This window comes from Mauremys mutica, chromosome 23 (assembly GCF_020497125.1).
Source record: "Mauremys mutica isolate MM-2020 ecotype Southern chromosome 23, ASM2049712v1, whole genome shotgun sequence".
NCBI lineage: Eukaryota > Metazoa > Chordata > Testudines > Geoemydidae > Mauremys > Mauremys mutica.
In genome coordinates, this window is record NC_059094.1 from 19,510,504 (window position 1) to 19,535,772 (window position 25,269).

At 46.5% G+C, this 25,269-nt stretch overlaps 1 protein-coding gene across 3 annotated transcripts in view; it reads right to left on the bottom strand.

Annotated features, from left to right (window-relative positions):
* Nucleotides 1-25,269, bottom strand: part of GRIK3 (glutamate ionotropic receptor kainate type subunit 3) — a 211,973-nt gene that overhangs the window by 86,742 nt on the left and 99,962 nt on the right. For all 3 annotated transcript variants that reach the window (XM_044997879.1, XM_044997878.1, XR_006575104.1), the window contains exons 2-5: nt 13,268-13,444; nt 8,951-9,208; nt 7,299-7,480; nt 3,978-4,031 (exon numbers count right to left, since the gene is read on the bottom strand). In XM_044997879.1, the coding sequence (XP_044853814.1) occupies nt 3,978-4,031; nt 7,299-7,480; nt 8,951-9,208; nt 13,268-13,444 (671 nt within the window). The remainder of the gene's footprint in view (nt 1-3,977; nt 4,032-7,298; nt 7,481-8,950; nt 9,209-13,267; nt 13,445-25,269) is intronic.

Sequence of the window (25,269 nt, forward strand, 5' to 3'; positions counted from 1 at the left end):
CTGGAATTTGGAAAGTATGTTCATCTCCATCCCAGTCAGTCATTCTCTGCCGCGTTATTTATGCGTACACACCGTATTCACATGCAATGCCCATTGCAGTATTTAGGGAAGATGGCAATGCCTGCTCTACGTAAACTCCACACACCTTTATCCCACCTAGCATAATGCACCCCCTTCAGCTCTGGGACACAGCGCGTCTGAGCCCAGCGGGTTTCCTCACCAGATTGAATGGAGGAGTTTGTCAAAGGAAGTAGCCAAGTCACAGATTAAATCTTGCTCTGTGTCCCAGCAGAGCAGCGCCTGCTGCTTCCCACAAGCACGTGGTCCGGCCTGCTCCAGGGCCAGCTGCTACTGCAGCAGGGGGTTCACATAAGCCGCTTAGAGAGCTCCCTGCTGAGTCCATAGTCCAGCGGAGGGTGTGTCTCCTGACCTACAAAGGCCTCCATGGGAAACGCTCTAGCTGCCTGTGGTTGCCTCTCCCTCCATGACAGCTACGATCCCGCACAACGGTGCAGCTCTACACCAATGGGCGAGACCCATGGGTGCAGGGGACCAGATGTCCCCAGGCTATGGAGCTCACCGCCCTGAGAAAGAACTAACACCTGGGATCCAGCCACTCTCAGGCCTAGAGACAGGACTCATTTCTTCAGCTTCAGCAGTTTCTTCACGTCCCCTGTCCTCTGCACACGTACACAACTCGCCCATGCAAACACAGGGAGCCCGAGGAACTCAGCAAACTATTTCTCTTTCCAGCTGGGAAGGGAGAAAGGGAGCGACTGTTGTTGTCATTTCGCCTCGTAAACCCTCCCTTATCGCTGTGGTGACAGGAGCTGTCTAAGGAGAGAGCATTTCTAGAATGTAGAGTGAATGGCTGTTCATGGGGAATTTCCACCCTATTAAGCCCAGCCTCAGTGTCCACCCACACGGGCCAGTGCCTTCTTTTCTGGCAACACTTTGTTATTGTGGGTAGTAATGAGGTCTCCCTGCTATGGCTCACAGGGGCTGAAGCGATAAGGATGGGGATACGTTTCTTGTTCCCAGAAGGGATTTTGAAAAGTTGGGTTATATTTTAACCGTTAATCGATCCCCTGCTGGTGAAGTCTCGTTTTTCTGTCTGATAGTCTCTGGCAGTCCCTGTGTGAGTCATCTGGCCCAGATTGCTTGTGCAATGAGGCAAGGATCACTGGGTACATGCTCAATGCAGGAGAGAGATGGTCCATGCAATATGCCACTTCAGCCACACAATTCCATTCTACCCAAGGGGGAGTTAAAGAACAGACCATCATGTTTCCTGTATTGGCCAGTGTGCCTGTACAGGCAGCATACTGCAAACACACAGCCGCAGCTTGGGAGATTACTGGGCAATGTTAATAGCACGTGTAGCAATTTGCTGGGATTTCGTTAGCTGTTCAAGAGCAGCACTGGGAAGAGTTAGCGAGGCCAGAACTCTGCCTGGTAAGGAAGCTTTGCCCAAGCATGCATTGAGTTTAGGAATAAGCTTGGCAACTCCTTAAGGGGATTCATCCAGGAGACGACAGGGAATCTCTCAATGAGGAAGCAAGGACTTGAGATATTTATGCCTTTGTGCATCTTAGTGGCGAGACACTTATCTCTCCTGACACCCAACAGGAACCAGCTTCGCCATGCAAATGTGGTTTCTGGTGAAGTCACAGGCTGACCCTGATGGCTCACTCTCCCGCAAGCAGAATTTGTAATTTATGGAACAGCTAACAGAGCATTGGCCCCAAATGCAGAATCATAATCAGTGTGTGATGACACCAGCGAATTCCAGACCTCTGTGACTGCACGCTCAGTAGAAGAACTGGGAATCGTTGCAGCTATTGGACCTTAATAAGCTTTTAGGGCCTGATTTTATTTTTAAATGCTGCCCTCCTATTTTGCACCCTCAAAGTGCACAGCTGATGCCATGTAGATGTTTGCAGGTCCAGTCACCAATCACGCCCACAAAGAACTGCATTATCAGTTTTTCACCTGCAACATTTTAGGTAAAAAAAGAGACTCGGTTAAAGAGCAGGCTGAAAAGTCAGACTTGAGTGTCTTCTCATAAATGATGCCAGGTGACTGACCTCAGAGTGTGGATGTTTAATCGCAGCGGGGTTTGGATGGTTAAGATCATCTTTATCTCAGACTATGGGTTTATTCGTCTATTGCTCGACCCCGGGGGAACAGTTTTCGTATTCCTCATTCTTCCAACAATCAGACTGCATCAGCGTTAAGCCTTAGCCCTCTTCAGAGCAGCCCAATGTGCAGTGGAGATCGTGAGCTCAGCTGGATGAGTGGAGTAAGCAGCAGAACATCAGCCCTCTTCCCCCGGTATTCTAGCTCCTCTGCTGGTGGATGCGCCTACCTGCGATGCTGCCCTGTGCACGTTCTTTCACTCTGAACTCGGTGCACGGATTCTAAGGACACTCAGTAGTTCGAGTCCCCAGCTTTCCTTACCTACCCTCGAACAGCTGCGTTAGGGAGACGTCTCTTTGTACGGGCGGGCGCCGCACAATCCTACAAGCTGCGGAACCACTTCTAGAGGTGCCAAGTCCCGCTGACCCCAACGGGAGCTGAGGGTGCTGAGCACCTTGCAGGATCAAACCCTAACTCGTGTGGAAGCAGGGGCTATGCCTGACACCAGACAACAGCTTCGTGGGGCATCTTGCCGGCTCCCATGTCTGTTAGAAGGAAGATCACGAGGGGGCCCGACGTGTTGAACTCAGCTTTGCTGTTCGGCAAAATGGTGACGCTTTCCAGCCCAGTGTTGGTACGGTGCACTCAGCACTGACTAGGGACCTTTCAGAAACATTCCCTATAACATTAGAGACCAATTCATGGGTCTAGTACGGTCGAAGCTGGAGAATGTGCATTGTGAGCTAGGAAAACATTGCCTTCAGGAACAATAGATTAAAACGTCTTTCCCATGGTATAACTGTTATTTCAGGAAAGTGGCATTAATTGTGATTGCTTATTTATTAATTTATTATCATTTTCCCCCACCTCCAGGCTTTACCTACACACGAGATGTACTATAGGCTGAGCTGGGACTGATTAATAGGAGGTTATCTGGGAACTGCTTAAAGCTGCCTGGAATAGATAATGGCAGTAGGAGTAATTAAAATGTCTTTTGTATTTGAAAAATAAGTTTTGCAAATTTTAAGGGTTAGTTTATTATGTTTCTTTCCTGAAGGGGAAAGATACATGAGTTTTTTTTAGCATCATGCCAAATTCAGGAGAGTCCCAGACAATAACACCCTAAATTAAAACAAACAAACAAACACATGCCAAGAAAAATGCCTCCTGGAGTCACAGGGGAACTAGCCCATGTTTAATGAGATTGAAGATCATTTCAAGTTGAATTCTTCTCATGCAAAATAAACCTGCCGTGTTGAAATATCTACCAGAGCAAGGAGGCTTATGCTGCGGTTCTCAAAAGAGCATCAGGCAAGGAGGTTCCCAACACCTATTGAATTTCAGCACCCACAAATCCCATCCACAATGGCTAAGGCCCTTGTGCACATGCTCAGCTTTCAGCGTGTGAGCAGTCGCACTGAGATCAAAGTTACAGGAGGAAGAGAAGTTGAATAAATAGTGCAGGCCTGATTCTCTTCTTGCCACCACTCGTGTATATGTGGAGTAACTCCAGAGAAGTAAATGCAGTTACACGGGTGAAAAGCAGCATACGTGAGAGGAGAATCAGCGTGTCTGTTAACATGAACAGCTCCATGATGCTTCAGTGAGAAGGCCGGTTTAAATGAAAAAATAAATGACTTTAGACCAAAGCTAAGTAAAACCTCCTAGTCACTGTTCTGTTAATACAGATCCACCCCGCCCCTCCAGGGTCCTGGAGCTGTAGGACACACCCAGAAAAAAGCATTCCATACGGCTCGCTGACTACATGCAGCACCCGCTCACATTTCATTCACGGTGAGTGGGACAGTAAAAGGAGTTGCATTGATTTGATACTTTACCAGAGTAGTGAAGATGAAGTGGTAGTATTCCGTCATCATTCCCATTGCCATGGCCTTAAGAAGAGTGGGGGGAACAGAGGGTTAGCAAGATGTATGGTAAAACTGTCTAGAAGAAACTGTGAAAGAAAAACACCTGATGGGCTGATACATGCAGAGAGAGATGAAACAGGAAACACATTTGGATTCTGGACTGATTCAGCAAAGTGCTTAAGCATGTGCTTAACTTTAAGTTCCTGGGACATAAGCATATGCTTATATGCCTTGCTGAATCAAGGCCTATGACCCTTGTGGCCTGTTTTAGACAGGTACTGAGCACATTCAGATCTCATTGACTTCAGTGGGGCATGGTGCTCCAGAAGTAAGAAAAATCTAGAGAATTTACTACAACACCTGGGCATCCCCACACGTCCTATACCACATGAAATCCCAACACTGACAATCAGCTGACCGCTGCTGGCCTGGCTGGGACAGAGGGAGAAAGATATGGCTGTGTTTACTTCTTGAGGAAGGTCCTCCGGATACCACGGCAATAGGCAACATTATAGAAATCTAGGCAGACAAACAGCCCACCACCAGAGTAATGCTGCCTTGTGTTGATCTTAAAAGGTGAAGTGTAAAGCTTTTTATTCCTTAAATTTGTACTGGCATTGCTGTGTATTTCCATCTGTTGCTGCTAGCGTGGGTCTTTGGTGCCTACCACATTCATACAACTCATTTTAAAAAAATGACTGTGTCCTTTTTTTCTGAACATAATCAACGGAGGATTATAATTAGCATTTGGGACTCTAATTAGAAATATTTGGGGGTCAGAAAAAGTCCAGGGAGGGAGGAGAATGGAGGGAAGCCACTCAGCCGTTCTGTATTATTCTATCAATGAAGTCAAATCCATTAGTATACATTTAAAACTGCTTGATGGGCTGAAAGGATTGCTCCAGAAATAGTCAGAGCAAAATCTGGCACCCAGGGCAATGTTTACTATTTCCAAGAAGCATTGTAGTAGATCTTAATAGTTGGATGGAATGAAGGGCGAGACAGTTTCTGGCAGGAAGCAGGAGCTGCAGATACCCAGAGAAACAAATAGCTATTTTTTTTCATAGCTGCCTTAGCTCCTTTAGTCTGGGGGAAATAGCATGTCAGCATCTTTGAAGCACAGGGTGTAAAGCAGTGTCCAGTTAATGGATGCAATATTTTAGTGTTTCCTTCTACAGCTAATCTGTGAGATGCAAAAGGGATCAGGGTAGACGAAGAAGCAGGAGTCCATATAAACGCTGACTCCCACACATCATTGCCGGGATGGATGTTAATAAAACTAGACTGAATGAATAATTCACTGAATCTTTTGGACGAGAAAGAGCCTGGAGTAAATTACCAAATCCATTCCCCTTGCAACAGGGCATAGCTCTAGTTTATCTAGGAAAGGAATCCTCCTGGAAACGTTTTCAAATAGAAGGGAGGTTTGGGTTTTTGACCTTGGGGGATGTTTGCTTCTCTCTGCTTTCTGTTTGGTTCTGCTACAATTACTAGGGAAGAGTTTAGCTCAGAGGAAGAGAAGGACAGTTTGAAACGAAGCGGGGGGTTGGGGAACATGGAGAGGACGGGCCAATCCAGATCGCAGGGCCTAGAAACCCAGAATCCAAAGTTTTCCCTTAATTCCTTTCCTTGACCTGGATGTCTTTAAAAAACATGATGCTAGAAATGCAAAAATAATCAGGTCTCTGGTCTCAGCAGAAGATTTCAACCCCGAAGCAATGAGGCTGTAATTCTCTGAGTCATCCATGATGGCAAATGTTAATGTGCTGGGGCCCAGTCCTGCCATCAGATGCTGGTGTGATGCTTGAGTCTGAAGGCAGAAAATGCCTCTGCTTTTATAAAGAAATAAAGCAAAAAACAACCCGCAGAACGGCAGAGAGGTTATCACCAAACAGCAGGAGGAGACGAGAGTGGGAGCTGTAGGAAAGGTAGAACTGTGCAGAGCAGGAGCTCAGCAATCCAGTCACAGACAGCTGCCAAGGGGGAGGAGAGAGAAAGTTGGGAGTTCAGAGAACACATGTGATTGTAAACTCGTGATCAGAAAGGCTGAGACCAGAGATACCTGGCGACAAAGACTTTTCGCAGGTGAACTTATAATGCAAGAGGATAAAACAGTAAATACTTTAACTCCCTGGTGCTACCCCAAGAAACGCCACACCTGCTTCCTGGGAATGGGATGGTCTCCTATGTGCTCTCGGTGGTGCTGAAGCTGTTGGGATAGTCCGTCGTGGGCTAGTGGGGTTTAAAAGGATTGCCCAGGGTAACTATGAGTTGCCTTGATGCCATCATCGCTATGGGGATATTTTTAATGAATGTGTTAAATAGACTGGGACCCAGATTTTCAAATGTGACTCGTGATCCAGGGTGCCCAACCTGGGCCACCTCCGAGGGGCCTGATTTGAAGAGAGCAGGTGCTCAGCACTTTCTGAAAATCAGACTGCGTTAAGGCATCTCACACTGGACACCCAAAAAGCAGGAGTCACTTTTGGAAAACGTGCCCTATATCTATGTTATTTAATGGGGCAGCTTGGCAGGATTCCTCTCCTGCTTTGCATTGCAAATGAGTCCAGTGCAATAGGTGAACTCAGAGCACTTGTCCTGACACGGGATGCAAAAGCTGCAGGTCAGGCTTGCGTGTGGGTTAATTGGCATGTTTGCTAAAGTCTCCCAGAAGGGAATAACACAGGAAAGTTGCTGTTGTTTAACGGAAAGGGTCTGGGTCCCTTTTGCACAAACGTGTGACGCGCGATGCGCTGTTCCTGTGTCTTGCACAGTCTTCTTCCCCTCCCACCCACTAATTCAAAGTGGGAGCAGAACCCTGCCATTGCAATCTGGCGGGATTTGACAGGCACTTCGCACGGGTGCAAAGGCCTGCAGAAGTTGCAGGGGATGAGCAGATTGGACTCACGGTCTCCATTACCCTTCCTGCAGGGAGCAAGGCTCCATTGCACCAGTGGGGGTTACCAGTGCAGCCCTAGCTTTGGTGTTCTCTGTGTGCTCTGCACCGCAGCCTGACCCTGTAGCATAGTTCTTTGTACAAAACCTCTATTTCCAGGTGCAAAAACCAAGTGTAGAGGAAGTAGCTTTAACTCTAGCCTCAGAACATTGCCCCAAAGAGCCTAAGCAAAGCATTTGCCACTGCAAAAGTGCCGTATTTATTGTAAAGGACTTTACCTGCAGGGGTACACCACAGATGTCTTAGCTGGATTATCATCATTGCATGAGCATGAATTCCCAGAGGCTTCCCACTTTCCAAAGGACCCCTCCTGCTGCAGCCCCTCCGGAGCTCACCTGTTTGAGGATCTGAGCTGCCATCAAGTGGTTGCAGTCGAAGATGATGCGGAACTCCCGGCCCCTCTTCATCTCCTTCAGCAGGGGCCTGGCGTCCTCCGTGTCGATGGGCAGCTGGCGGATCTTCAGTCGGATGTTGTACCTTGATGGGGCCATGATAAGCTCCTGCAGCCGTATCAGGCCTTAGAGAGCAGCGTTTCAAAAAGACAAAACCCACAGCATTATCAGGGCGGGCTGCTCTTGCCAGCAGCGAGTCCCTTCCACATCCACTGGGCTCCAGGCTCCTCCACAAACTTTTACTGGGCAACTGTTCATTTTCATTCACAATTTGATTTCACAAAATCATTTCCCTTCCTCCCTCCACCCCCTAATATTTAGCATTTTTTAAATGTCTACCCAAAACAAAGGATGCAGCTGGGCCATGGTTTTAAATTTCAACCACATCTAGGGCAATTGTTTTCCAACTTTTATCATATCAGAAACCCCATTCCTAATAACCCACCTTCCATCTAACTGAGATCTAACCAAGATGCGCCCTTCCCCCTACCATTTGGCCATGTGGGATTGGCAGGGCAGTCATGACCCCCTACAACTTTGGGGTCATGCCCCTGCAAATTAAGAGCCCGTGTTTGAGGGAAAAGAGAGCATGACAACCAGCCAGCCAACAACTCAAAAATCTGTTTCATTTACTGTGTATAGATTAAAAAAGAAAAAGAAAGTCCAATTAAATGAGACTTGAGTCAAACTGAGTCTTTAGGGGTAATTAATTCCAATCTGAAGAGAAGAATCTCATCTCTATCATATTATATTACGGCCATAACTGTGGGCAGAAAAAGAAAATAATCGGAGATTTTCTTTCTACCCGTGCACTCATTTCTTTCCTCTGGAGAAAGCACAATGCCGTGCCAGCCACAGCTGGTGAAAGTTCGTGGGATCTAGCGTTGCAAGAAGAAATCCAGTAGAAGGCCGTTGAAAAGGGGGAAGAGACAATGGCAAGTGTCCTCATGCAAAATGGAAGAAGTGCATTTGAACATGTCACGGAGGGGAATATACAGGGAGCCACATTAGCCAACAGCAGTGTCACACGGCATTCTCCTCAGCACTTCCCCTAAGGAAACTAGCTGGTTTCATGAAATTGTCTTGCACAAGCGACCCAACATGTTTTTATCTTTAGAGCAGGTGCTTTGCTGGGCTTTGTTCCACTATCAACAGCTCCGTCTACATGCAAATGTTTGTAAGGTGCATTCTATGGCATGAGCCAGACAACAAAGGCTTTGTAGGCTCAGTTATGCCATTAGCGGGAGCTTTGTGCCCTCAGTGGCAAAACTACCTGCCAAATTCTCTGCTCATGTAAATTGACACTGCGCCGCTGCCTTCAGTGAAGTGGCACCAATTTACACTGGCCGAGAACTTCATCCTTCATCTGGCCCTTGTTGGCAGCCCTGGTGATGAAGGCTAGCTGATTGACAAGTCTGTAAAAGCTTTAGACGTATTCCAAAGAACCCTGTGCACTTCTGCTGTGAGTTCAGGAGGAATTCGGATCTGTCCCTGTCTCACTGCACATAACATGATTTTACTCCACCAGGGCGCATGGGAAAAGTCCCAACATGGAACCCACAATAGATGAGCTGCTTCGCTCCCCCTTCACCTACCTGTACTGTCATCATAAACAACGGTAGCTGACCTCCATTTCAAATACTGTACAAGGTCCAGAATGGCATGGCTGAGAGAAGCATAGTCGGGGTAAAGGTTGACATAGAAAGTGTCCTTGTTATCCAAAGGGTGATGCTTCCACCGAAGTTGTATATGGGGGACTTCCAGTGCATTGCAAATAGACTGAACTGCATTGGTACAGGAGCCTTGAGAAGGCCCGAATATTGCTACAACCCCCAGGGCGAGCTGGTCACAGGCTGCAATAGAAAGGGATCGAGGCTGTCAATACACCAGACAATATCCCTCCTGGGACTGATTGACACTGGGGGAGACAAGCCCATCCAGAGCGTGTCACTAACCCAGTCATATCCCAAACAGCACAGCGCTGGGGCTTTGTCTTGGCACATGGAGAGAGAGAGACAGTGGCATGTATGGGGATGGACGGACAGACAGACAGAAGCCTCTGGGGACCAACCAAAATATAAATATTAGAAAAGAAAGGAACAGAGAGGAGAGGCAGGTGAGGTTCTATAGACAGACGAGAGATGACAGGTCAGGTTCTAGATCAAGGAATGATTATCCAAGCCTGATACAGCTGAGGGAATGTACAAAGGCTTGAGATTTTCAGGATTTTTTCCTTACACACAAATATTTCATTTTTTAATCCCAGCTCTGCACGGTGATAACACTGACTGCTCTTTAGTTAATGGCACTATCCTATCAACAGCGCTGGGTCACAGAGCCCTCTCCTATCTCATCAAGAGTGACCATAAAGCCAAGCTCCAGTGATGAGACATTCTCCAAGGCCTGACGCTGCCACCTTCACCTGCTCCCAGCAGCCCTTAGCAAGTAGCTCCATTGATCTTTGCAGGATTACTTGCAGGAGTAATTACTACTTAAGGAGACTGAGAACAGAATTAGGCCCTGTATGAGGGTCACTTGGGCAGTGACTGGTATAAATATAGAGCTGGGCAAAAAATTCCCACTGAATTGTTTTGAAAATGAAAAATGGCTTTTTGACAAAACTGAAATTTTCATAAAAAATGTCAATGTTCTTCTAAATTTTGCATTAAAAAAATTGAAAACCTAAGATATGGGAGTTTGGGGTTTGGGATTTTTAAAGAAAAACCAGAAATTTTCACAGAAAAAGAAACCACTTATTTCCCAATCAGCTCAGTATGGAAAAGGACTGATTCCTATTTGCATGATAAACAATGTCCATTTTTCTGGGCTCCCTACTGGTTTGAATCCCAGGCGACTGAAATTTACCATAGCCATTGGCGGTCTGGAAGCATCTCCCCCACACCTCTCTTTCCATACAAAAATTATCTGTGATTTATTCAATATATTTTCAGTGGCCAGAAAACAGGGGTGGATGGCTGGTGAGATTTTGGGATTTTGATTTGTAGGTTTCATTTAGTTTACTGTGAATGCATGATTTAAGCTTAAAACCCAGATATTTTGCAGATGCTTAGCACAGACTGGGGCTTTGACTCTGTCATTACATTAAATAACACACAAATTATTTCATTCTGAAATGCATACAGCAATTACTTTTTAAAAATAAAATATATTTATCTGTGTCAAGCTCAGCAGTGACCAATGGTTTAGACTGAGAGACTTACTAACACTTACAGGATTAACCCTCTAGCCCTTACACATGTGAACAGCCCCTTTCTATTAGGATACCAGCTGACACGGAGCTCAGCGAGGCCACCGGAATATCAGGCCCTTGCTTGCATGCTTTGCTGCATGGGGACCGGATTGAGGATTGAGCCCCAGAGCAGGGTATTTTACTCCTCCATGCTGCTCTGCTCAGAGAGTTATCAGATATATGGTGACATCCTGGCCCCACTGAAGCCAGAAAGTTTTGCCACAATGGGGCCAGAAATTCAATCATATTGGGTATGGAAGTGACACCATAGGTCACCAGAGGGGACAGAACTCTAGATCTTCAGTACAAAAACCATAAGGCTCAAAGGACTACGTCTGCTAGCCGTTGGCAGTAGTAGGTTCTTATCCTCTGTGTAGGGAAGCCACTAGATAAATTACCAAATGGAATAAGCTGGCCTTTATTGGCCTGGTCCAGTACTAGCAGCTCAGACAAAAGGCTCTCTGAAGTCAGTGGAAGTTCTCTCTGATGTAATGAGAGCAGGCTTGGGGGGAAAATGAACTGAATGTCATCACCTGTGTTATAAGCATAGAACCGACACTGTGCAGAAGCTTGCATCTTGGGGCGTACAAGCTACATGCCATTTGGCAAGGCAGAAACCACGCCACTTCCTGACAGGTAGGGAGTGTGCGCACATACATGGTCACTTGCACACTCACGTATGCACGCGCACGAGTGCCCCTCTATTCGTTCCTGTGTGGTTTAACATCCAGCAAAAAATTAATGCTTCAGTGAAGATAAACATGATACTTACACTTCAGCCTAGCACAGTGCAGGGGTCACAAAACCTAGGGGAACTTCCAAGATAAAACCCCCTGAAAAAAGCAAATATCAGCCTTGATTCCTGGTAGACTCTGTGACAATCAGTTACCAGCTTTGTCTATTGATGCCTCTCTGGTCTGTGAATTCGGACAGAGTCATACTTTTGCTGAGCAGGGTTTCCCCCCGCCCCCGAAGCTAACCCATCACCCTCACAAGCTAACAGGTAAACCACAACCAGAGCACTTGCTGTGCCATCCAGTTTCCCCCTCCCGCCCTCCGGACCTCACTCACTAGCAGCTCAAATCAATTGGCATCCAATAACAATAATGACTTGCCGCGGTGCGGCGAAGGGAGGTGCAATCCCTCTACACTAGAGATATGTGGTGGGCAGACAAACTTTTCCAGGTTTATCCAATTTCTAAGCTTTTTAGGGTCCACCGTTACTATTCCACACTTCTGTGCTTTTAAAAAGTTCACCAAACCGTCACCTCAAACATGACAGAACATCCACACAAACCACAACAGGCAAGAAGCATTTCATACCGGCACAACCCATCATTTCAATGCTCAAGTTTTACCCTTCTTCTAATGTGTACTGAGGGGTGGGGGAGGGAGGACTCTGTTTCATTGGATAGAGTTCCCAGCCTTTACCTAGCAATGCAAATGCACCAGGAAGCGGCACATCAATTAAACATGAAGGAGAGGCTTAAAAACATAACTTTATTTACTTGTCATATTCCATTAATATCATGTCTAAGTGGAGCTGCTCAAGAGCCTTGCAAACTTGAGAGTTGGAAGAGAAATAGGTTAGCTGTGTAGGGTTAGCGGGTGAAGGAGTTGTGTAGTCTAGTGACCGGCATAGGATAAGGAGCTGGGAGATGCATGGCTGAGCATCCAATTTACAAGGCTTTTGATCTGGAATTCACTTGACCCCTTGGTGTTTCAGTCAACTCAGCTGTAGAAACAGGCAATAGACCTGCACATACTGGGTGCTACAATGGTCCTGAGAATTCTAGGAAAAGATATTCATCAAATCCAGTAAAGTGGTGGCCACTTTCCACCTGAAGTGGGAGAATCCCGATGAGTGAGAGTCAGGATTATTCTAGTTTCTGCCATCAACACCTTTGGTGGCATCTTGGAATTTCCTATTGCATGAAGTTCAATTAAATGGAAACATCTGCATGAAAATATAGTGGGCTTCAACACCTGTTCCTTTGTGTGTTCGTTTTAATAAAGAAACTATTGCCCAGGCTACAGAAGACGAGGAAGCTCCAGTCTGGCTGGCTTGAGGCTCCTGCAGCTGTCCACCTTTTCTCACTGTGGTCAGGTTATTTAAAAAATATGTGCCTGTGTGTAAGCCCCAATTCAGAGAAAGCAACGTGAGCAGCTCTGAATGCAGTGGTTACTCAGATTCCTCTGGGAGATGCAGGGCCAAGATTTTATGGGGTCCACCTGTATCAGTGGAGCCCTGTGTTGTTAACCTTTGTAGCATTCCAGGTAGGTTCTAATCTCCCTCCCTGCCATGCACACCAGGTGATGTACTTCCAGGAAGGATGCTGCCAAAGATGTCATCCAAGTGGGTATATACATGATGTCTCCAGCAGTGCATTGTTACTGTCGCTGGTCGCAATACTCATAAGATATTTATTTTTGCCACATGCATATATCAGTCACTTGTAGGTGATCTGAGCCTTAGCAGCTTCAGCTGACATGGAGTAAAATGGAAATGGGTAGAAGAGATGACATTTTTAAAATAAATAATTAAATAAAGCCATTAAAGACCTTCAAGCTCCTGGCTACATGTTCAACAGGTGAGCAGAGAGCAGTCTGCCTCTGCTCAAGCCAATTCTTCATCAGATGGAGAAACATGATATCTACTTACCTTTCTTAGTGGCTTCAAAGCTGTCATGGAAGTGTATCCTCTGAATGTCATAGGTTAATGTTGTGTTAGGCAACAAAGTTCTATTTCTATTGATAATATTGGCAGAAAATCTAAAGGCTTGCTCCTCGGCACTCATAACCTGGGCGTTGGGGCCATCTGCATACTCGAAAATTCCTCCTGCAAGACAGGACCAAAATAGTTACCAACAACATGAAGGTTCAGGAGCACCCTCTCCCACAGCGTGTCCAGAGACAAACTCCTGGGAAAAGCCGACACATTGCAAAGCTACATTAGGACTACAGCCAGTGGTAAAAAAAGAAGGAGGTAAACTAATCTCCCTTTACCCGCATTTACGCTCAACTTCACTACTGGCTACAGCCATGTCTCCCCTGGATTTCTAAGCGAGTGGGAACTTCCATGTCTTCCAAACTGCATGGGGGACCTCTCTCAATTTCCCTAGGAAGCTCAGGGGAGTTTGGGAGCCCAGCCGCTCACTGCTGTGTACATGATTGTTCACATTCTGTTTTGACTTGAGCACCCAGCCCAGAGATGGCAGGCAGGGAAGCCAAGTCAGATTATGGTGACACCTAAAAACAAGCAACGGGGCCTCTCTGAGAAGGAGGGTTCCCCTGGTTCCCCTTTTACTGCTGGGGAGATGCTGGTAGCTTATGTTGGGGCTGAAACCAGGGATGCTCAGAGATAGAAACAATTCTGGAAATATTTTTTCATAAGTTTCTCTCTCCCTATCCTGCCCTGTTTTGCCATCCTCTACTTTCTGTCCCCTTCGCCTTCCCCTGACTATTTGAGATTAGATATTAGAGCCTCAATCAACATCAGAGAGAAAGGATACAGAGGCCAGGATAGAGCGGGTTGAATTTTTTTCGATTTAAACAAAAGGCATTTTGACTACAGAATTGATATTTTCCAACCAGCTGTTGCTAGGAGGATAAGAATAAAGTGGGTGTGGAGCGTAAGGAGAACTGGTCAGGAATTTTCCAACAAAGCGTTTTTTCTGCTGGAAAACACCAATTTGTCAAAACCAAAACAGTTCACAGGAAAGGGTCAGTTTCAGTGAATCTCCAAATTTGAAAAAAATTATGAAAAACAAAGTTTCAAAGTCATCAAAATGGGAAATTCTGACATTTAAAAAATATTTTTTTGCTTTTCAAGTTGTTTTGAAACAACATTTTGTTTTGAAATTTTAGCTAATTTATACTAAACAAGAGTAAACTTTTTTTAAAAGGTCAAAATTAAACCAAAATGAAATTTTGTTCACATTATTGGTTCACAATTTTTTTTTTTTTTTTTTTAGATTTTGAATTTTTGTCCCCATTTGGAACAGAATTTTTGTTTTTAAATCTTGAACATTCTCCTGCAGCAGTTAAATGGTTTCCCACGCTGCAGAGTTCTGGGAACACAATCTGGAGCCTTTACATTCTAAGTCACCAACTGGAACATGGTCCAAGTTGACAGTGACCAGGAATTGCTGCCTTGGCTTCTCCTTCTGGGCCCTACCTCCTGCCATGCTGTGATGTCTTATGTCTTAGATTCTCCACCACTGAGGCAATCGGTGTGTTGACTTTCCCCATACACAGTCATTGTGCTGTGTGAATAATGCAGAATTATAATCAATATAAGAATTGGGAGTGAAATCTCCAGCTGCTTTCTGCTCATCCTTAAGTTCCCTCTTTGTCGTTCCTTTTTTTTTAGTTTCCTCTGCCCCATCTTTATTTTTTTCCTCCTTGAAATTGGCTCTCCAAGTCCTTAGTTCAGACAAGCAGAAACTTCTGAGTTTGCCTCCAACTACAGCCTGCACTGCTCAATAATGCACGGCTTGAATGCATGCTTTTCCATGTTTGGAAATTGTTAATGCCATTCCATTTCCCCAACGGCAGCGAGCTCATGTCATGGTGTCGCTAGCTTTCTTGGCTCTGCATTTGTAAGTCTTGTCCTCAAGTCCCCACTGGCAGCCTCTCTAATTGAAGTGCCTGAGTGAGGGCGTAAATTATGTAATTGTATATCCTTGTCTCAGCGATGTAGGAACAATCTTTTGCCCCTAAAGAGCCCTGGTAAGACACACAAACCTGACTCTGTCTGATAACACGCAAATCAAAACACTTAATGAATGAATGAGCTCTGCAAATGCAGCTGGTAACAGATGGTCTCCAGGTTCATTAGCTGGAAGCAAGCCTTCCTCTTCGATTTAGGAAAGCCTTTGCAATGTTCCGTTAGAGATGGCAGACACCTTATCAGCTCTACTGGTATTTAAGAAACTACCTGCCTCCTCCTTCCAGGTCCAAACCACACTGTCTAGACATGTTCGTATTAATTTGGTGCTGGTCAGGAGTGCCAGTCTGATGGCAACTGGAACTGAAGCCCCTAGGAGGATGTATATACAGCAAGTAAACAACCCCTTAGCCTCAGTCCCTTAAGCCTGAGTCAGCAGACACAGGCCAGCCCCGGGTGTTTAATTGCAGTGTAGAGATTCCCTAATTCATCCACAGGCCAGTAACTTAATAGGTCAAACTTCCCCCACACCATGTTTAAAATGGATCAGGGGAAAGATTTTTCTGCACGATATACATTCAGCTTGCGGACATCATGGCCACAAGATGTCACTGAGGCCAAGAGCTTAGCGAGATGAAAAAAAATGGAGCATTTAATGTCCAGAGTTGATATAGCAAGGATTCAAAAAACAAACAAACATTTCCCCCAGTTTTGGAAGGGCTCTTAACTCTCCTGCTTCAGGGCATAACCAGCTTCTAAAGATTGGGGGACAGGAAGGAATTTACTCTAAGGGCAGGTTATCAGTTTCTTATACCCTCCTCTTTGACAGTGGCCAGCACCAGCCGCTAGAGACGGGATACTGAACTAGGTGGGCACATGATTTTATTGAGTTTAGGGCAGATAATTCTTATGTTTTACAGATGGCATAAAAATTGGTACCAAGTATCAGAGGGGTAGCTGTGTTAGTCAGTATCCACAAAAACAATGAGGAGTCTGGTGGCACTTTAAAGACTAACAGATTTATTTGGGCATAAGCTTTCGTGGGTAAAAACCCCACTTCTTCAGATGCATGGAGTGCATAAGAAAGAAGCACAACTCTCTGGCAATAACCTCTGGTCACTGCCAACTGGGGACAGATGCAACCAAGTGATCTTGGAAACGCTAGCCGCAGTCCTCAATGCTGTACGGTCCCGTTTCTGAATTCCCTGACCCCTAGATCCTTGTCCTCTAGCAGTGCTTGCTACTCTTGTATCTCAGAGAAGATCTCAGACTGCTCTGCTCAGCCAGCAAAGGGTGTCCCTTCCCCAACCCAAAGGAGCCTCCACACCATACTGCTGCTTGGAGATCTCCCTCTCGTTCCCTTTTTAGCCTGTGAAATATTCATAGGGCCACAGAGCCATTCTTCATCCCAGCAAAAGCTAAACTCCACCTTATTGACATTAATGATTCAGTATCTATCCTCAGGAGTCTCTCTCATTCAATTATCACATTAAAAATACCCAGCTACGAAAACTCTTCACTCAGAGAGATGCCATCCCATCCCATCTGCTCCTTTGGCCCAGCCAGCCAGGCCAAGCACAGGTTTCAACCTACTGATACCAGCTCAGCCTCGCACTGCCACAGCAGCTTGGAAGTCAGACGGGGACGGCTTGTCAGGGGCTGATCTGACCAGGAAGCAGTACTGAGTGCTTATAGAGAGCTCCTCATGAAGGCACAGCCAGGGACCAGATACGGGGGTGGGGCAGCAGGGGCAGATGTTCGGGGAGCAGCAGGGGCAGGAGAGGTGCATGGTGGCAGGGCAAGGGTGGGATACTGATCCTTAGTTATTTATGCCAGTACAAACAACAGAGAACAGCAAATGTGCAGAGGGGAAGGGATGAGGCTCACCAATGGCTTTGTCACTCACTCGCTCTCTGCTCTTGGGCAGGTCATTTTCTTGGCTCTCTTTGTGCCTCAGTTTCCCCATGTTGCACATGGCGATAGTAACACCTTGTATGTACATATATGAGGATCCCAGAAACTGTGCGTACACAAGTGGAGCATTCGATTGTGCAAAGCTACTCCCAGGCATAAGCATTTGCAGGATTGGAGCCTTAATTTGTACTTCTGAAGGCAGGGACTTACCTTTATAAAAGTCTGCACTGCTCCAAAAGCACAGATATTACTGTAGAAATAATGAACAATAATAAAAATAAAACCCATCGGTGAGGCTCATCCCTTCCCCTTCGCACAAAGGTTTTCAACCCAGCACATTTCAGCAGCAGGATTTTGTTCTCTAGCATTATGCTGAAATGAACTGGCTTCATGTTGCATTGATTAGCAAATGGCTGACATTGTGTTTTCTCCCAGCTCAGAGCTTTCAGAGTTGGTTTTGAGTGTGTCTTACTGTGATAGAATACAGTAGAATTCGGTGTGCGGATTATCAGTGTTTGATCCCAAATAAATTAACACTCCAGACATCCATTTGGATATAATAGGCTTTACTTCGAGAAAGGATTCTCTGTGCAACCACCCAGCAACTTGAATTTAGTGCCAGGCGATGAGAAAGGAGACAGGCACAGGTAATATATTTCTGATTACAGTTTTGGCTGAAGAACGCATTGGGACAGAGGCAATGTGAAATATACCTGCATTTGCTAAGGTGTTAGACAGAGCCAACAGGTAGCAATATGTGACAGAATAATCGTTTACACAGAGGCCCTGGAGGAGGAGTGGTGGTGGTGTGGGGGGGGGGGGGGGGGGAAACAACTGACGACAAATCTCTTCAGTCTAATCAAATGTGCTGAAAAGAACAACTACATCCATTTGGAAATTCCCTGCTGCCTTTTCCCCTGGATTGGCGTGGTTTCCTCTCTTAGCTCCTGTGTCTTTTCTTCACATACGTTCTTCACAATCATTACTTACAGAGCCTAATAACTAGCTTGGGAAGGGTTGATTAATGCATAATCTTCATCGTGATTACACAGTGTAATTGGCATTAATTTGGAGAGCCAGCTAATTACGAAAATAATTGTCACAGCTTTTCCATTTTAATGAAATGGGGAAAATGGGCTTGAACTATTGAGAGAAGTGGGGATACAGTAATAGCGTGTGGAGCCCAGGGTTATGGAGATCTGCTTCGTTCCATGTATACCCGGCACTTGAGTCGAGTCGGGGCAAAGACAATCTTTCAGGGTTGCAATAAGAAAAACTATCAACAGAAAAGAAATAACCTAGGAAAATACCCTGAAAACCAACCTCCGCTCGCCATTCCCAGGAGTAACACAGCCATAGTGAGGTGAGCCTCAGTTCAGCAAACAGCTCAGCCACCCTCAGAACAAGCAGCTTGTTAATATTTCAAAGCAGAGTTTCCCCCTTGTTCACATTGTGTGAAACAATCCTTCTCACCCCCAGTGACGCAGTGAGAACTGAGGCTCTCACAAGTGCCCAGAAAAGCCAAACAGTTTTCATTCCTGACCTCGCTGTGATTTTATTTTTAAAAGTAAACAAACAAGGCCGGTGGGGGTGGTGGAAAGGAAGGAGGTACGCACAGTTTTTTCTTTCCCTGAAGATGGATATTTGCCAATTTTGCAGTAAATAACACTAACCTATGGAGGACAGATTTGACATTTTTACTCAAAAGTCAGTAAAAATGGTGAAATGCTGCTTGTGAGATGCACATTTGCACATGAAAATATCAGCTTGTGAACATGAATACTCCAGGAGAGTTAATTAGCATGTTCCCGTGGTGCTAGTGCTAATTGCATCGGCCAGACCTAGCTCTCGGCGTGGTCTAAATCCTGATCTCTGTAATAGCTGGTGCTTCATTATTATGTACGCGTACTCCAGTAGTACCTATAGGCTTCAGTTGAGATTAGGGCCCCACGGTGCAAGGAGCTGCACAGACACATAGTAAGAGACAGATTCTGCCTCAAGTTGCTAGTGATATAAGTCGTCATACAGACAATGAGTGAAGGTTATCTCCATGGTGGAGATGCAGAACCAAGACCCTGACACCAACCTCACAGGCAAAGCCTGTGGCAGAGACAGTAACAGAACCCAGCTTGTCTAAGCTCCAGCCCAGTATCTTCAACCCAGGTCACCTTTATCCTGACTTGGTACTTGTAAGCTCTTTGAGGCCGCCCCTACTCAGCACAGTGGGAATGAACAAAGGAACGGCCAGACTGGGGCAGACCAGTGGCCCATCTAGCTCAGTAGCCTGTCTTCCGACAGTGGTCGCTGCTAGAGAATGAACGGTGCTATCGGGAGCAAATGGTCAATCATATTAATGGGGCTGAACTCAGTGGGATTGTGCTCCAAAGTCTTTCTGAAATACAGCTCTTGTACTAACACAAATGTAACCATTACCACAAGGTACGGCAGTGTGAGGGGACAGCAATACAATCAGCTGTCTGCGTTTCCCCTAGGTTTCACGGGGGTGTCCTTCCTGGTCTTTTGACAAGAACTTCACCATGACTTTTCTCAGATGAAAAAAAAATTGAAGTCAATGGACTGTAAAAGAATCAGCAATAAAAAGGTATCCACTTTTATGGATTGTCTATAAATACACGTCATATGAAACACCAGAACTAAGGGTCCCTTAGTGATGATGTATTTCTCTACAGCATTTCCCACTGCCACCCTATTTTAAAAAGTGTTCGAGATGTCTTGGAGATTAACTGAGTTACTGTTCACTTGATTTAGTGCTAACAGCCTTTTCACAGTGTTACCTCCTTGTCTATTCAGTTCACAGCTGCTCATCTTCCCCCTTCCTTTGCCTCCTATGGCTTTGCCGGCAGATAAAAGATGGCCGTGCTGAGGTCTCTCACCCACTCAGCTTGATTTCAGGGATGCTTTGCAACATCTTCCTGATAAGCATGAGAGTATTGGCTGCCTAACTGATCCCAGAAGGGACCATGCCATTGCCCTGGTGGTCAGTGATGCTCACAGATCTCATGCTGCAATGCAATGAATTGGTTCATGTTTATGAAGGTTGAATGGCCGCAGGCACAGAGTGTTTGCAATTCTACTTGTAAGCAGTTTTGAGATAGGGGCCCTCTGTTAGTTCTGTTTGTACTGTGCTTAGCACACTGAGGTCCTGGCTGGAATTCCTGGGCATCACAAGACTACAGATAATAATAGTAATAACTCTCTTCTGAGGCACAGTACAGTGCTGAACACGCTTCTCCACCCTGGAGACCCTGGCTCAAATCCCATTGCCAGTGAGCATTTGGTAAAATCACACCAGGCTTTGCTGACATTTGTTCTGATCACCAAACCTACACCAGTCTCTGCCCAAGAAAGGCCCAGAGTTAGGCTAGCCAGGGTAAGGACCTGGGGGTGTATTTGCAGCAGGGGTGAACAAAGGGTAGGTAGTTTTGGCTTTGCAAAATATAATCAGTTCATTTTTTTTCCTTTACTAAAGCCGAGGCTCTGGGTGGTTTGAATGCAAAGCTCCAGAGAGAGGAATGGTCCATGTCCTGTGACCAACTCCGGTTCTGCTTCATCTCAATTTCAAAGGAACAAACAATTTTAAGCCAAAAGAGGATGGATTTAGTTCTTTTGCCAAACTGTAGCCAGGCATGTTTTAGCTCTGCGGTTCATTTCACCCACACTCAAAATCCAAGGAGGAGGCAACAGCCCCAGGTCCCTGTCTACCCCATCTCCTTCATTCACTTTCCTTTGACAGCAGGGGCATTGATCCTCCTGTTTCTGACATCCGAACCAAAGCTGTAAAACCACACCACAAGCAATAAGCCTCACTCATGCACAACTGCATAGAGTCATAGACTGAAAGGTCAGACGGGACCATTATGATCATCTAGTCTGACCTCCTGCACAACACAGGCCACAGAATCTCACCCACCCACTCCTGTAATAAAGCCCTGACCGATGTCTGAGCTATTGAAATCCTCAAATCGTGGTTTAAAGACTTCAAGGTTCAGAGAATCCTCCAGCAAGTGACCCGTGCCTCACGCTGCAGAGGAAGGTGAAAAAAAATCCTCAGGGCCTCTGCCAATCTGCCATGGAGGAAAATTTCTTCCCGACTCTAAATATGGCAATCAGCTAAACCCTGAGCATGTGGACAAGACTCACCAGCCAGACACCCAGGAAAGAATTCTCTGTAGTAATTCAGATCTCACCCCATCTAACATCCCATCACAGGCCATTGGGCATTTTTACCGCTAATAGACAAAGATCAATTAATTGCCAAAATTAGGCTATCCCATCGTACTATCCCCTCCATTCTCTGGCTCATGACAAGACCCACACAACCTCAAAACAGACCAAGCATCCAGTCAGAATGTGGCTATGGACAACCCAGATGGGACTTAAGGAGGCCCAAGTGAATTAAGTACCCAGCTCCCATTGACAAAGGCCATACACTAACACAAAGCAAAAAGATCTCGTTAGCAGCTGACAGTGCTCTACAGAATGTCTCTCTATACCATTTATTACACAGACGTGTCTTGTCCATATAAAAGAAATTATCTGTATATCTCAGGACAGGACCCTGTTAACCATGTAGGTGTGAGCTGCTTTACATTTGCCAGGTTAAAACTCATTTTCTGTGCTCTGTATCCCACCAGTTTAATTCTTGTCTAGTCAAAACCTGCCAGACAAGTTTTCTGGCCAAATGCCATTTTCCTTAAATGGCTGGTTATTTTTAGCTTCACAGCAGCTAAATGTACAAGAAAGTCAAAGCGTTTCAGGTGTTTTCCAATTTAACAAAACAAACCAGCTGGGTCTAGGAAAGGGAATTTCAGCAGCGCTTAGTCTGTCGTGTAATCACATACCTTTTTCTCCTTATGAAATCACGGTGTTATTTAGCTTCGAAAAACAGCGACATTTGATCACACTTTCCCCTCCCCTGCTGACAGTGTTGCTAACACACTTCGACAGTGTCCTGACAGTCCCCTCCATCGATGGCGTTCTGGAACAAGCACTTGTTTTGAAAAAGATCTGACTGAGGATGCAGAGAGCTTTACTTACTTCCTGCAGAGAAAACATGGGATGCCCCCTGAAGAATTGCTTACACCTCCCATCTACCCTTCAGCACCAGATTGTGTGTGTTCTCTCAAACCTGGGGCCCGTGGGATTTCCTTCCCTTGCAATTGTTTTCTTTCCTTCCCAGGGCTGGGCTGCTTGTTTTGTCCCTTTCAGGTTGGTTCTATTTTTGTGGTGAAACTGGCAAAAAAAAATTGGCACTGGGACAAATTATTCTGATGAGATTGAGTGGGGAAAATGTCTGTTTTCTATGGCAGGGGTTCTCAACCTTTTTCTTTCTGATACCCCCTCCCCCCCCCGACATGCTATAAAAACTCCACGGCCCCCCCGTGCCACAATAACTGGTTTTCTGCATATAAAAGCCAGGGCTGGCGTTAGGGGGCAGCAAGCAGGGAAAGTACCTGGGGTCACAGGGGGCCCCGTGAAGCTACATTCCTCGGCTTCAGCCTCAGGTGGCTGGGTTCAGGACCCTGGACTTCAGCCCCATGCGGGGGGGCTTCGGCTTTCTGCCCTGGGCCCCAGTGAGTCTAATGCTGGCCCTGCTTGGCGGCACCCCTGAAACCTGCCCGTGGCCCCACAAGGAGCCCCGGGCCCCTGGTCGAGAATCACTGCTCTATATGACAAACTAACAAAACGAGTCTCCAGAATTTAATTTCTCTGAATCCCTCCCTCCGGAATGACTGCCAGAGAGTCACAGAGCTGCAGCCGACCAGGAAACCGAGTGAAGACACCAGAGGCTTTGACTCCCCACCCCTCAGTGCTCAGAATGCAGCAAGGGGTTTTCCCCCAAGGCAGGGATGGGTGGGGCAGTGCTCAGGCGGAGGCAGTGCTCTGTATGGCCCCTGGGAAAGGAAGATAATGCTGCTGTGTCCACACTCAGGGAAGGTTTTGAAAATTCACACCTGCAAACCGACCAAGTGACTCAGCAGGAAGAAAATCCCTGTGGTCCACAAGGCCGTTAGTTTCCAGTGTGTTGTTAATGGGAACAATGGGAAATAAGTTAGCCTCATCCCATCAGAACATAAAGAGGAATCCCCCCCACCAGGGGGTTTGACCCTGTTCTGAGCCTCCGGGGTTGGAGCTAAACTTCACCAAGAGATTCCCTCTTAGCTTGTGAAAAATTATTCTTGGAAGTGAAAATATGAAATAAATGCAGTGAAATCAACTCCATCCAAAAGGGAACGAATACACAGATAAGAGAGAAAGAGACGCAGTGACTGATCTACTCAAGAATGGCCTTTTCTGTGCTCCAAACCGCAATTAGTGTATAACCGGGCCCTGAGCTTAAGTGCCTGGTGAGCTGGAGCTCACCAGTCCCTGCACCTCCATGGCAGGGCAATCTGGTGTCTTCCAAAAGTCACACAGAGCGATCCTGTGGAAGACTCTTTATGAAGCAGGAAGGGAAGATAAAGTCCAGAAGAAGCTGGAAACTCCATCCTACAACTCACATTTTACTGAGGAATCCTTTGTGCTGAGTGGGAATTATTAGCATGCAGAAGATGCACAAAGAGATCCTTTCCCTGCCTAGTGCTCCCTACCCCTCACCCTCAGCCCCATAGCTCACACCTCCTGCCCCAATGGATAGGATGGAAGTAAGACCCCTGCAGTAACACTAACCCAGAGTTTACTTCCTGGGGCAGAGGCAGAGATCTGCTCAGCAGCAGCAAAGATCCAGGCTCTTCTATGTGCAATGACTGGAACTTGCACATTTTAATTCCTCCACGGCAGGAATGATTTCTTAAGGGCATAGATTGGTTTCTTGCTCTGACAGAACAGCAAAGGAACTGAATTCCTGCCCCCTGTACACTTTTAGTGATGATGCATTGGCCCTGTCACGTCAGCTTGGCAGAGCCTAATGTGATGCAACGTGGTCATGTAGCTGATGCAATTTGAGGCTACAAAGGCATGGACTGACTGCAACAGAAACCTGGGGGATCAGCTGCCTGTTACTTACAGGACTGAGCTCTCCGAAGGGGATTCTCCGTGTGAATATTAACTGCTCTCAAGCAGCCCCTGCGTCAGAGACTGGCTTTGCAGGGCTGTGTCACGACTGTAACATCACCGGCAGAGTTCTAGTCAGCGTTTTCCTTCTTTTCTAAAGGAAAAAAGACGGGACCTGGGCCTTTCCTGGGGCAGCCCTACGTCCTTCTCCCAGGGCATGTCTTCTGCCACCTCTCCCTGCATTTTCTAAGGGACCAGGGCTTCTTTCCACTATGACTCCTTCATGCCACATCAAGGAAGCCAGGGAGGAATGCAGGTCTGGCCACCTTGGCCTTTCCCCTGCACAAGGGGAATCCTTGAGTGACACAGATCCAGCCATCACCCCACTGCAGCCCCCCACAGCTCCAGTTACCCCTGGCTGCTGGAAGGGCTGCGTGGGACCATGAGCAACTGGGTGTATTTGGGAGCAGCCCTGAGGCTCCTGAACAGCCTCCAAGTACAGGGTAAATCTCCTCCCTCCTCAGCTCGCATCCTACCACTGAGCGCAACTCAGCTGGAGCTAAGGGACAGACCCGACGTGCTTTATTTCCCTTTCCCCAATAGCCTGGCTTGAAAAGAGCTGTGCTGACTAGTGTCCTACTGCTTGGCAAGCGTGTGTGGCAGAGAGGGCACGGGAAATCTACTGGTGACCGGGAGGGAGCCGTACATCTCATCTGCCGCTCATGGGTCCCTGGGCCCTAGCCTCATGACGCCATGTGCTGAAAAGCAGTGGCGGGCTCATGGGATTGGGATGGGGAACCTTCAGGCCCAATGAAACTCCTCCGGTTCTCCGGCATTTCACGTACCGTTCCACAGCTCCCAAGCTGCACGGGGGGCTCTGTAAATACACATACCCCAAACAATCAGCATACGGGGCTATCACGTCCTAACCATCGATATACCTCGAACTGGGAGCCTAGCTTTGTCCTGGATTACGTGAACCGTAGCCAAGGAGGAGTTAACAGACTGCTTGGGGAAACTACAGAGGACCAGCGCTGCTCACCAAAAACCAACCCCTCGTTGTAAAT